The sequence below is a fragment of the Dromiciops gliroides genome, chromosome 5, assembly GCF_019393635.1.
Source record: "Dromiciops gliroides isolate mDroGli1 chromosome 5, mDroGli1.pri, whole genome shotgun sequence".
Taxonomy (NCBI): Eukaryota; Metazoa; Chordata; class Mammalia; order Microbiotheria; family Microbiotheriidae; genus Dromiciops; species Dromiciops gliroides.
The window spans coordinates 226,196,726-226,210,215 of NC_057865.1; the positions used below are offsets into that span (position 1 = coordinate 226,196,726).

Sequence of the window (13,490 nt, forward strand, 5' to 3'; positions counted from 1 at the left end):
CACTTGCACTCACTGTCCTCAATAGTTTGCTTGAAGAAGTAGCAATGACAGTAAAGGGAAAAAAATATGGGAAGACCAGGCTGAATTAGTGCAGGAATACACAGGTCTGAGCTGAATAGGATACAATTGAGAAGGTATTGAGGGATCAAATCTCAAGGTAGCTCAGAAAAGGAATGACACCAAAGGCTTAGGGGAAAAAACCCTCAGATGTTGTTATCACAAAAGAAGTCAACTAAGAAAACATTAGTAACTACCATTCTCTCCCACATCTAAACATTTTAATGAGAATAATCTACACAGGCATGGAGGACTTAGTTGACAAAGGAACAGACAGTCTTTCCTAGGCAATATTTTATAGTAGACTGCATCTTTACACTTACACAATTGGCTGAAATTTGTAGTGAATGTAATAACACTGTGCTTATTGTTTGTGGGTGATTTTATTAAAGCATGTAATTTGCTATAGTAAAATACTGCCTTAAAGACTCTCCTCCGGCAAGTTTTCTTTCATATGGATGTCAAAATCAAAGGAGATTACTTGAAAGATGATCAGCAGATTATTTGGATCAGGAGCCCTTTGAATATTAACATCCAATGAGGAATAAAACCTGGAGACATGTGCTTATCAAAATTGTTTGCCCCCCCTGTTATGAAACATGTTCAGAAAGGAGCTTAAAAAGAGGAATTCTAGGGAAGCTAGGTGGCGCAGTGGATAAAGCACCAGCCCTGGATTCAGGAGAACCTGAGTTCAAATCCAACCTCAGACATTTGACACTTACTAGCTGTGTGACCCTGGGCAAGTCACTTCACCCTCATTGCCCCACGAAAAACAAACAACAAAAACAACAAAAAGATGGGTCTGTTTCAAAGAGAAGCTTGAATTCATTAAAAGGACTACACAAGGGGCAGCTAGGTGGCGCAGTGGATAAAGCACCGGCCCTGGATTCAGGAGGACCTGAGTTCAAATCCGGCCTCAGACACTTGACACTTACTAGCTGTGTAACCCTGGGCAAGTCACTTAATCCCCACTGCCCCGCAAAAACAACCAAAAAAAAGGACTACACAAGTAATTTGGCATCACTGCTCCTCCAAAAAAAAAAAAAAAGAAGAAGAAGAAGACAGGCGATGGCCTAGGCTGCATGGGTGCCAGAAGAATAAGGAAAGAAGGAAACAACTAATTTGTACCAGGTATGAGATAGCTATTTATTTCTTCCACCACAAAAGAAATACTTAAAATATAAAAAACACCTACGTATGCATCGCCAAATACTTAAACCATGAAACAATAACCTATATCACTTCTGCTATTCCCTAGAAGTAGAAAAAACTCCCAAGAGAGCTGTGGGACTGCTGACCAGATTCCACTTTCACCTTAGTCTATGCTGTCTGAGCAACAGCTCCCTCAGGGTCCATATCACTTGGCCAGGTAGGCATGCTTGGCTCATCCTCCCGTGGATGAGCATCTCTGAGCACAGTCTAGCCTCGGGAAACGCTTCCCATTGGCATCGAGTACCCAGACTCCTCAATGAATCCAAGCCCCTCAAGCCCACGTGGTAGCTACTTAGGCTAGGAAGATCTCATCTCAGGATCACCACCTAATCACCTGTGCTCAGGAAAGGAAACACGAGGCAAAAGAGGCACTTAAGAACTTGATATCCTGTCTTAGACTCACCTAGAAAACCATATGCACCAGGCACTGTGCCAAGTGCTTTACAAATATGATTTCATTTGATCTTTACAACATCTCTACAAGGTAGATGCTATCATTAGCCCTATGTTACAGTTGAGGAAACTGAAGCAAATAGAGGTTAAGTGACTTGCCCTGGGTCACATGACTAGGAAGTAGCTGAGACAGGATTTGAACTGGTTTTCATGATTCCAGGTCCAGCATTCTTATGACTGTGCCACCCAGCTGCCTCATGCCTGGGAGTCCCAGAGACAGCTGATGGTCAGCTTTGAAAGAAGAAGGAGCTTTTCTTCTTGATCCTTTATCTGGTCCATTGAAGGGACAGCTCTTCTTGGTTCAGTCTGCAATCATCTTTGATAACCCTTCCCCCATCATAGGGCATAAGACACCAACCAGGAGCCTCTGGTCCCACATGCCCTTTAGCAAGGGCCTAGAGTGAAAATCCATGACCATATCTGCTTCATGGGGTAGCCTGTGCCACAAATAAATGAAAAATGTGCTTTCAAAAGATGTTAGATCTAAAAGAAACCTTTGAAAGCATCTAATCCTACCGTTTCACATATAAGAAAACAGAGAGAACTATGGGATATTAGACATACTCCAACATCTCAAAGCACAAAATCACAGTGGTCAATTTAATCCAACCACCCCTGCATGGAACGTGAAATGTTTATGTGGCCCCAGCAAACTTCCAAACTTGTGGCCCTTTCTGGTTTTTAAGTGCACCCATTCTAGGTATATGGCTTAATTTTTTTTAGGCAATTGAGGTTCAGCAACTTACCCAGGGGTTCACAGCTAGTCTTAGTCCAGGTTTGAACTCAGGTCCTCCTGACTCCAGGGCTGGTGCTCTATCCACTATACCACCTACCTGCCCCGGCTTAATTTTCTTAATACTGTGTGTAGTACTGTGATTTAAACTTCCCTATAGTTTGGATCTCTAGTTGGGCTTTGGGTTTATAGGGTTTTCTAGGTCACTGGATCATCTACTGGCTGCCAGGTTCTCCGTGTTAAGTTCTAGGTTCTCCCACTTTCCAGGTGCTTCATGCTCTTCCACCACTCCCCATAACCTACCCCTGGTTTTTTGGTGGGTTTTTTTGTCTTATCCAGCCTGATGTTCTGGACCAACTGGAATGAACAACACCCAAGCATCATGCGGGCAGCACTGTCAGGTGCCAATGTCCTGACGCTGATCGAACGTGACATCCGAACACCCAATGGTCTGGCCATTGACCACCGTGCGGAGAAGCTGTACTTCTCTGATGCCACACTGGACAAGATTGAGCGATGCGAGTATGATGGCTCCCACCGATATGTGAGTCTGGGGTTGAGGGGCAAGGGGGTTTCTTTGTGATTCTTGTCACCACGGAAATCCAAGGGCTAGAGAGGGGAGGGGAAGAGGATGACATGATTCTCACTGATAGAGATGGAGGAAATGGCCAGTCAGCCAAACCTAATAACTGAATAAACATAAATGGGCCAAAAATGAAGGGGTAAGATGGAGAGAATGATGTTGATCTTGGGTGCAATGCCTCTTCCCAGGTAAACAGTTTGAAATTCATTCACCTGGGCTTTCTCCTGTTCCTGCCCCTTGGTGCTCTCATCCCCTGGAATTGGCTGCATCTGAAATGAGGTGTCAGAGGTCAGAATTATGACCAGTGTCCATGGCCCTATACTCCCCAGGTGATCCTGAAGTCGGAGCCCGTCCACCCCTTTGGGCTGGCTGTGTATGGGGAGCACATTTTCTGGACAGACTGGGTACGGCGGGCCGTGCAGCGAGCCAACAAGTATGGGGGGAGTGACATGAAGCTGCTTCGAGTGGACATCCCCCAACAGCCCATGGGCATTGTTGCCGTGGCCAATGACACCAACAGTTGTGAGTGTCCTCCCACTTTAGATCCTCCCCCACATATATACCCCAGACTCCCTAAAGCCCAAGATCTTGCAATACATGTACCCATTTCCTTGTGCCATCTGCCCCCAAAACCCAGGTGTTTACCTCTGGGGCTTTCTTTCACCTCCACTCTGATCCTGTCATAGTAGATAGAGCACTGGACTTGAATTCAGGAAGAATTAAGCTCAAATCCTGTGTCAAACACTTACAACCTAGGTAACCCCCCAAAAGTGACATAAATTCTTTCAGCCTAGGTTTCCTGATCATAAAGCAGGGATGGTAATAATAGTTGTAGCATTTAGCTCATAGAATATGTAAGGTATTCTTCAAACCTTCAAAGCATTATACAGGGTGCCCCAAAAGTCAATGATAAATACATTTCAATTATTATTTATTCAACACATGACCCAGGGCCTCCAGTCATTCTGATATCTCACATATTCACCCAAGAGCTTTTCCTTAATAACCGAAGATTTCTGTATATATGTCTTAATATATCCAAACCCAGTATCTTCTAGAGAGAGAGAGACAAAGGAAAGAGAGAGAGAGAAGGAGGGAGGGAGAGGGGGAGGGGGAGAGAAAGAGGGAGAGAGAGAGAAAGAGAGAGGGAGAGAGAGAAGGAGGGAGAGAGAGAAGGAAGGAGGGAAAGGGGAGAGAGAGAGGGAGCAAGAGAGAAGGAGGGATGGAGGGAGAGAGAGAGAATATTTGTGGTTTGTTGATATAGGTATCTCCCTGGACTACACACAGACACATACATGCGCACACACAGGACCTGTATACACAAATACACCCTTGAGTTATCCCTCTAATTTGGGAACCTATATACATGTCATAGCTTCCTACTCCCAACTAAGTCTTCTCCCCCACACTTCCCAGAGCCCCACCAAAATTCAGCTTCTTCCACTGTCACCCCAGGTGCCCACTCCATCCTGAATACCACCTCTATACACATACCAGATTTACTGCCTCAATTCAGGGCCCCACCAGTGACACTGGCTACCATTGCCATTGTTTTTGGTGCCCAGCACAGAGTGAGAGCTCCACTGCTCAGGTGATGTTGGCCTCGGTACTTGTCCAGTGGGTAGAGTCCTTCACACCTTCTTCTTCCCCTCTTGCAGGCGAGCTCTCCCCTTGCCGTATCAACAATGGAGGCTGTCAGGACTTGTGCATGCTCACACCCCAGGGACATGTCAAGTGTTCTTGTCGAGGGGCCCGAATTCTCCAATCTGACTTCACTTGCCGTGGTGAGGGAAGGGGACGTGGACCTTGAAGAGGGTGGGAGACATGTGGTGAATGAGGGTGATGTGGAAGAGTGGTAGGGAAGGTTTGGGTTAGGGGAAGGAATAAAAGCATCTAAAATTGATAAGACTCATAGAATACTGGAGCTGGACAGGACCTCAGAGATCCTCTAGCCTAACCTACCATCCCAACCCCCATTATTGTACAGAGGAGAAAGTCAAGGCTGTGAAGTTATGTGACTTATTCTGGGTCTCACAGCTAGTAAAGCTGACCTTCAATTCCCAGCAAGAAGGGCAAGTGGGACTCGCTGCTCAGGGATACATGGATAAGCCCTGGATCCTGAACCCTCTTTGTCCCTTCTCCTTGTTGATAACCCCAATTTCCAGCCATTAACTCCACCTGTCGGACACAAGATGAGTTTGAGTGCGCCAATGGCGAATGCATCAGCTTCAGCCTGACCTGTGACGGCACCTCCCATTGCAAGGACAAGTCAGATGAGAAGCCATCCTACTGCAGTAAGAAGTCTGCCACTTGGGGTCCAGACCCATATGCTTTATCTACCCTTACTACCCCACCACTGGCCCCAGCCCATTATGCCCTGGACGTGTGGGGAGGGGGTGGCACTCAGAACAGAACCTGGGGTGACCCCAGATCCTAACCCTACATGACTGGGCAGAGTGAAGCAGAAGCAAGGTTAGTCTGATAAGACACCGGGGGACCAGGGACTGTGATCTGTCCTTAGTATATCCCTAACCATCTGTCATACCGAGCAGCCCCTCAATACTTACCTGCCTAGCAAGTGTGCAAACGTGAGCTCACCAGGAGCGTCTTCCATTCACTCCGACCTTCTCCTCCCCAGACACACGCCGCTGTAAGAAGACTTTCCGTCAGTGTAACAATGGGCGCTGTGTGCCCAATGCCCTCTGGTGCAATGGGGCTGACGACTGTGGGGATGGTTCAGATGAAAACCCATGTAACAGTGAGTGCAAGAGCCTCCTTTCCCCGTCCCCTGGAGCCCCCTTCCCCACAGAGTGAAGAGTTCCCCTGCATCCCCTCACCTTCCAGCCCAGGGCTTCTTAACCTGGAGTCCATGAGCTTTTATTTTTGTTAATTTCAATAACTGTGTTCCAGTACAATTTGGTTTCCTTCTTAATCCTTTGTATTTGGTTTTGTGCATTTAAAACCATTATCCAAAGGCTTCACCAGACTGCCAGAGTGGTCCGGGAAACAGAAAAGCTCGAGATGTTCGATTCTCTCCAGCCCTGCTTTCTGCTCCCTTAAGTTAGCGTTAGCGTTGTCGTTACTGTAAATAAGAACAGTTCGAATTGATCAGGCCTTTTTTTATGTTTATAAAGCACTTTCCTCAAAACAAGTCCTCTTTAAATTTTCTTTTTTCCCAATTAACAAAAATGTCTTTTCTCTACTTCTCACCTTCTCCCACCACTGGAAAAAGAAAAGAAAAGAAAAAAAAATCCTTGTAACAAATATACAGAGACAAGAAAAATAAATCCCTGCATTAGCCTGGTCCAAAAACCACATGCATTCTGAGGTCAGGAGGTTGGGAGCATGTTCCATGTTGGGCTCCTGCAATACTGGTTGGTTATTGAATTGATGTGAGGTCTTAAGTCTTTCAAAGGTCTTGGAATTGGATAGGACAAGTCAGCAAGCATTTATTAAGCACCTACTACATACCAGGCACTGTGCTAAGTGCTAGGAATAAAAAAAAAAAAAAAAAAGCAAAAACAATCCCTGTCCTCAAGTAACTTCCAGTCTAATGGGAGGAGACAATATGCAAACAACAGTACAAACAAGATGTCTAAATTCTCATAGGGAAGGTACTAGTATTAAGGGCTACCAGGAACGACTTCTTACAGAAAGTGGGATTTTAGCTAAAACTTGAAAGAAACCAGAGAAACCAGGCGAAGTATTACAGATATTACAAGTATTATTAGTTCCACTTTGCAGGGATGGAAATGGAAGCTTAGAGAGGTTCCATGCCTATGGTTGCTCCCAGTAAATGTCAGAAGCAGAAAAAGACACATTCCCGTAAAATGGGAATGATAATGATTTGCCCTGTCTAGCTCACAAAATTGTTGTAAAGAAAGTGCTTTGTAAACCCTCCAACAATACAGAAATGGGAGTTGTTTTATTTGGGGAGAGAAGAAGGGAGGGAGGGTAGGAAAGAGAGAGAGAAAGAGAGAGAGAAGGAGGGAAGCAGATCTGCAAGTTGTCTAAATTGTATATATTTGGAGCACTGGCACTTTGAGTGATGGCCACTGTCACACAGCTACTGTGTGTCAGAGGTGAGACTGGATCCCGGGCCAGAAGGGGCCCAAGTCCAGTGGATGATTTTGAATCATGATTACAGGTTGATGGCTGGATCTTTGGCTCTCTGGGGGTTTACATGTCTAGTCCCTTGTTGTCTCGTACTGCGGCCACTGGGGGGTAGCGTTGGGTTGTGCGCCTCTTCCCCTCAGACCCTGCTAGTTTGCAGATGTTGAGCCCCACACTGATGAGGGTCTGCCTGGGCTGTTTTACAGAGACTGCCTGTGCAGCAGATGAGTTCCGATGCCGGGATGGGAGCTGCATCAGTAATTCCAGCCGCTGCAACCAATTTCTGGACTGTGAAGATGCATCAGACGAGATGAATTGTAGTGAGTAGAAGATTCGTCCTGGCTTTCTCATGTCACCCTGTTTTCCTTAGTTCTTCCTTCCCCTTCTGCTTCCATCATCCACTCGTCACTGATCCTGCCCCACCCCACTTCCACCTCCTGGTTTCTCTTTCATGGCCCCCTCTTCTCCCTGTTCCTCTGCCCCATCTTTCTTCTCCAGGCCAGCCCCAACCCCGGGTTTCACAAAGGGAGGCAGCAAGTAGGGATGGAAAGGGAATCTTTCCAGGGGGTGGGGGAGGGACCAGGATGTCACCCCTCTCCCTCCCCCACCCCACCCCAGGCACCACTGACTGTAGCAGCTACTTCCGCCTGGGGGTGAAGGGGGTGACGTTCCTGCCGTGCGAGCGGACGTCCCTGTGCTATGCCTCCAGCTGGGTTTGTGACGGTGCCAATGACTGCGGGGACTACAGCGATGAGCGTGACTGCCCAGGTCAGTGACACCAGTTTGGAGTGAGCGGGAGCAGGAATGGGGCTTGTTCTGACTTGGTGGGAAGGTAGGAAGACCAGTGGGTCATGGGCTACCTTCCTGCGCCTTGCCTGTGGGTCCACTGGGTTGTTTTGGATGGTCCTCTCATATCCAGCCTCCCTCCGTAGGTGTAAAGCGACCCAGGTGCCCCCTGAATTATTTCCCCTGCCCCAGTGGCCGATGCATTCCCATGAGCTGGACGTGTGACAAGGAAGATGACTGTGAGCATGGCGAGGATGAAGCCCACTGCAGTGAGTAAAAGCCCAGACCCCTTTTCCTCAAACCCAGTGCTTCAAAGTGTGAGGACAGAGAAACTGAGGCCTTTGTAGTGAGGGATTCTTACCTCTCTCCCAATAATTATGCCACCTCCCTCTTAGATACCCCCCAAACCCTGGTAATCCCCCACCTTGAAACCCCTTCTCCCAGAGCCTCCTATGCTCCAGCCCTTCTCTTTTGTTTATGTTGGACCCCGGGGGTTTTAAGAGTATGGGGCTTTGTGTGCCACATTGCCAAGACACTGCGTCCTACCCATATCTCTACCCCCTAAGTTAACTGCTGTCCCCGTGCATCCCTTCTCCAGATAAGTTCTGCTCAGAGGCCCAGTTTGAATGCCAAAATCATCGATGCATCTCTAAGGAATGGCTATGTGATGGGAGTGATGATTGCGGGGATGGCTCAGATGAAGCTGCCCCCTGCCGTGAGTTACCGGGGTTGATGGGAGGGGAAGAGGTTAGAGGAGCCAGGTCACACGTGGCCAGGAATGCCTAGATAGGAGAGTTGTAGCTGGGAATGGCCATTCATCTTCTGGTGGGGGAAGAGTTGTTGCTCCAAGGGAAGAGGCTGGGAATAAATGACTCGGCCAACATGGGTGGGGAAGAGGGAGGCTCTTTCTGTGTGTGTGTGTGTATGTATGGGGATGGCTCCCTGTCCCTGAGGCTCTCTCAGTGACCAATGCTTCTTCCACAGAGGGCAAGACATGTGGTCCGTCATCCTTCTCTTGCCCGGGCATGCACTTCTGTGTTCCTGACCGTTGGCTCTGTGACGGGGACAAAGACTGCGCCGATGGTGCCGACGAGAGTGTTGCAGCTGGGTGTTGTAAGTGACCACAGAATCATAGAGCACAGCAGGCAGAAGGGACCCTGGGCACCACCTAGTCTTCGGCTCATAAAGGAAAACGCTCAGGTTTAGGAAGAGCTAGTGGCTTGTCTTGGGTGACGCGGTTTGTTGGCCGTTCAGTCAGGACCAGCACTCAAATGTCCTGACTCTGTGTCCAGTCTGTGTTCTCCAACCCTAGTTGGGCTGAGAATGAGTGGGGGCAGGGCTAAGGTCAAGGATGACCGGTGAGCAGATGAGGAGGAAGTGGCTATGGGGGCCAGGGGAATTTGGGGCTCGCGGGGGTGGGGAACATCTTGTCTAAGTGTCTCTTAGAGATGGAGAGATGAGAAGTAAGGCAGAGGGAACAGGACTAGGAGGGCTGTGGGCGGCTCATCTGGTCCTAAGTGGGCTGTGGACCCCTCTCCTACAGTGTACAACAGCACCTGTGATGAGCGCGAGTTCATGTGTCAGAATCGGCAGTGCATCCCCAAGCACTTCGTCTGTGACCATGACAGAGACTGTACAGATGGTTCGGATGAGTCACCAGAATGTGGTAAGGAGTGGACGTCCCTGAGGGGCCAGCCAGAGGGCTAAGTCTAGGGAAGCCCGGCTGACTGCCCCCTTCCTCCCTGCCTTCCAGAGTACCCCACATGCGGCCCTACGGAATTCCGTTGTGCCAATGGGCGCTGCTTGAGCTCTCGTCAGTGGGAATGTGATGGGGAGAATGACTGTCATGACCAGAGTGATGAGGCCCCCAAGAACCCTCACTGTACCAGCCCAGGTGAGAGCACATGCCGGTGGGGGGGCGCCACCCATCCTTGGCCATTGATGCCGGCTTACCTGGCAGTGGGCACCGAGCAAGAGCTGACCAGAGGTCACAGAGAGAGCTGTGCTTCAGATCCTGACTCTGACAACTGTCACTGGGGCCCAAGACAAGTCACTTAACTACTTCAAGGCTCAATTTCTCCCTATGTAAGATGGTAATAAGGGGCAGCTAGGTGGCACAGTGGCTAGAGCACCAGCCCTGGAGTCAGGAGGACCTGAGTTCAAATTCGGCCTCAGACATTTATCACTTACTAGCTGTGTGACCCTGGGCAAGTCACTTAACCCCAATTGCCTCACCAAAAAAAAAAAATAAAGATGGTAATAATATTTGGGCTCCCTAGCTCATAAGGTTGTTGTAAGGAAAGCACTTTGTAAGCCCCCAACATACTATGGAGATGAGAACTGTTGGGAAGAATGATGTCCAGAAAATGACGGACCCCTGGGCATCCCTGACTTCCCTCCCCTCCCCTTCCCTTCCCCAGAGCACAAGTGCAATGCATCCTCCCAGTTCCTGTGTGAGAGTGGGCGTTGTGTGAGCGAGTCCCTGGTCTGCAATGGGCAAGATGACTGTGGTGACAGTTCAGATGAGCGTAGCTGCCACATCAATGAATGCCTGAGCCGGAAACTCAGCGGCTGCAGCCAGGACTGTGAGGACCTGAAGATTGGGTACAAGGTGAGTGCCCAGGCCCGGATCCCCCAAACACAGACACATACCCGGCCTGGGCACAGAGACCTTCGCCCTGACACCCCTTTCCCACGGTAGAAATTGGGGGCAGGGGAGTGTGCTGAGAAAGGATTTGCACCCCAGCCAGGTTCCATGGTAAGGGTGGCGGTGGACTAGAGAACAGTTCTTCCCCAGGGCTAAGGCATTCTCCCTACCCACCACACCCCACCCCTCAGCCCCATGTCCCTGGTGCCCTGTGCCCCATGCCCGCTGTGCCCCTCAGTGCCGCTGCCGCCCAGGATTCCGGCTGAAGGACGATGGTCGGACATGTGCAGATGTGGACGAGTGCAGCACCAGCTTCCCCTGTAGCCAGCGCTGCATCAACACCCATGGCAGCTACAAGTGTCTGTGTGTGGAGGGCTATGCCCCCCGAGGGGGTGACGCCCACAGCTGCAAGGCTGTGACTGGTGAGAGGCACATCCCAGGGGAGAGGGCAAGGGGCACAGGAGCCACCCTGGGGCAGCTTAAGAACACGTGGGCCCCTGGGATGCTATAGTCACAAGGATTCCTCTCTAATGATGAGGCAGTTATTTTCCAATGCAGTTTGTCACATCAGATGGGCAGCTGCCCTGTTTGCCATTATTTTAATACACCTCTGAAACTAATCCCCACAAGCTGTAGGGCCATGACAGGCAAGGGGGGTCCCTGGGGAGGTGAGACCTTGGGAAGACAGATGTTCAGAGATGGGGAAGGGGAAATTAGACATGTCACTCCACAGAATGGGACCTCAGCCCCCTCCCCATTTCCCTCCCCATCTCTGCCCCTAGATGAGGAGCCATTCTTGATCTTTGCCAATCGCTACTACCTTCGCAAGCTTAACCTGGATGGCACGAACTATACTCTGCTCAAGCAGGTACCAGAATCCTCTGACCTCTCTGCCCCCACCTTCCCCTACCTTCCCCTCTCCACTCTCTTCCTATTCTATACTTGGCTCCCAGCCCCATTCTCCATCCTCCACCACTTCCCTGCTCCCTGGGCCCACACTGATCTTAATTACAAAGAACTGGGAGGGAGGGGTAGGAGGGGGGACTCCTTTCTCTGTGGGCCTTCCCTCTCCAGCCTCAATTTCCTCTCCCTACTGTCTCACTGCCCCTCTGTCCCAATCTTTAGTCCCCTGCCCCTGCCCTCAGGCTCCAGTGCTCATGTCCTGCTATACATTAGGGCCTGAACAATGCAGTCGCCCTGGATTTCGATTACCGAGAACAGATGATTTACTGGACTGATGTGACAACTCAGGGCAGCATGATCCGAAGAATGAACATCAATGGGAGCAATGTCCAGGTGAGGGGGATCCCCACTCCCTGAAATAGGAGCAGGTCACGAGGGAAATGAAACAGGGAAAATCCAGAGGCATAGTTGACTAGAGCAGGACTTTTTTTTTTTTTTTTGATGAGGCAGTCAGGGTTAAGTGACTTGCTCAGGGGTCACACAGCTAGTAAGTGTCAAGTGTCTGAGGCTGGATTTGAATTCAGGTCCTCCTAACTCCAGGGCTGGTGTTCTATCCACTGTGCCACCTTAGAGTGGGACTTCTTAACCTAAGGATACATGGGCCCAAGGAGAACATGGATAGATTTCAGGGAGTCTTTGATCTTGTTGAGATTGGGGGGAATTATTCTTTATGTCTACTAACCTCTTACTGAAATTTAACATTTCCTCAAATTATAAGTTTAAAAAAACCCACCCAAACTTTTTTTTCTGAGAAGGGATCAATAGGTCGCCATACTGTTCAAGAAGTATACAACACCAAGAAGATTAAGAGCCCTTTGCCATCCAGTGATATCATTCTCCTCCCCCACCCCCCCCACCCCCCGCCAACCCCGGCTTGGATCCCTACAAAAACAAGCTCCCTCTTCTCTTCCCTATTCCCTCTTCCCTTAGTCATTCCATTAGCCTCCTGCCCTGGTAGCCCAAGTCCACTTAGATGAGGCCTGGCCTTCCCTTTACTCTCTTCCCATCCCATGATAATCAAAATGTCCTTCCTTGAGATCTGACCTCTCTCCTTCCTATTGTCATCTCATTTCTTCCCCTCTTCCCACCTTCCTCTGCCCTCCAGTAGGGTTTGGGTTTTCTGGAAAGCTGAAGAAGAATCTGTCTCTGAAAGCCAGAGCCCATGAGAATGGGGTTCAGGCAGGTCTCTTTGGGGGGGATACTGGAGTCAGCTCATACTGGCTTGAGAGAGCCAATTGTTAAATTTTCAGTGTGAGCATTTATGCCCCAGAAACCGGCAAATGCTACAAATCTGGGCTTCATCTATTGTTTTGCTGATTGCCTGGACTTAACAAACTGATGGAGAAAATATTAATGACACAAGTTACATTTTTAAATGTGTCATGCATACTTTTTTTTGGTAGTATGAGTTCTTAAACAATTACTAGCAAGCCCCTTTCTCCTCCTGTGGCCCTTCTTAGGGGATCTCATCTGACACTCCCCCTCTCGCTTCCCCCAGGTACTGCACCGAACAGGCCTTAGCAACCCAGATGGACTGGCTGTGGACTGGGTGGGCGGAAACCTGTACTGGTGTGACAAAGGCCGAGATACCATTGAGGTGTCCAAGCTCAATGGGGCCTATCGGACAGTGCTGGTCAGCTCAGGCCTCCGGGAGCCCAGAGCACTGGTGGTGGATGTACAAAATGGGTAAGTGGAGGGGAACGATATACATTGAACTTGTACTCAGATAAAAGTACTCAAAGAAAAAAAAAATTAAATTTAAATTTGGCCTCAGACACTTGACACTTACTAGCTGTGTGACCCTGGGCAAGTCACTTAACCCCCATTGCCCCACAAAAAAAAAAAATTAATTTTAAAAAAAGGACTCAGAGGAGGAAGGTCAACCCTGGCATTTGTGTTTACCCAACCCTAGTCTGGGTAGAATCAGGACTAAAGGGTCCAGT

At 49.1% G+C, this 13,490-nt stretch overlaps 1 protein-coding gene across 1 annotated transcript in view; it reads left to right on the forward strand.

Moving 5' to 3' along the window:
• LRP1 (LDL receptor related protein 1) overlaps positions 1–13,490 on the forward strand; it is a 114,977-nt gene that overhangs the window by 70,687 nt on the left and 30,800 nt on the right. The window contains exons 43-59 of the mRNA XM_043969073.1: positions 2,795–2,999; positions 3,368–3,560; positions 4,697–4,822; positions 5,204–5,332; positions 5,677–5,796; positions 7,358–7,471; positions 7,770–7,919; positions 8,084–8,206; positions 8,536–8,652; positions 8,922–9,050; positions 9,481–9,603; positions 9,691–9,831; positions 10,358–10,548; positions 10,823–11,006; positions 11,367–11,452; positions 11,761–11,880; positions 13,046–13,233. Coding sequence (XP_043825008.1) covers positions 2,795–2,999; positions 3,368–3,560; positions 4,697–4,822; positions 5,204–5,332; positions 5,677–5,796; positions 7,358–7,471; positions 7,770–7,919; positions 8,084–8,206; positions 8,536–8,652; positions 8,922–9,050; positions 9,481–9,603; positions 9,691–9,831; positions 10,358–10,548; positions 10,823–11,006; positions 11,367–11,452; positions 11,761–11,880; positions 13,046–13,233 — 2,439 coding nt within the window. The remainder of the gene's footprint in view (positions 1–2,794; positions 3,000–3,367; positions 3,561–4,696; positions 4,823–5,203; positions 5,333–5,676; positions 5,797–7,357; positions 7,472–7,769; positions 7,920–8,083; positions 8,207–8,535; positions 8,653–8,921; positions 9,051–9,480; positions 9,604–9,690; positions 9,832–10,357; positions 10,549–10,822; positions 11,007–11,366; positions 11,453–11,760; positions 11,881–13,045; positions 13,234–13,490) is intronic.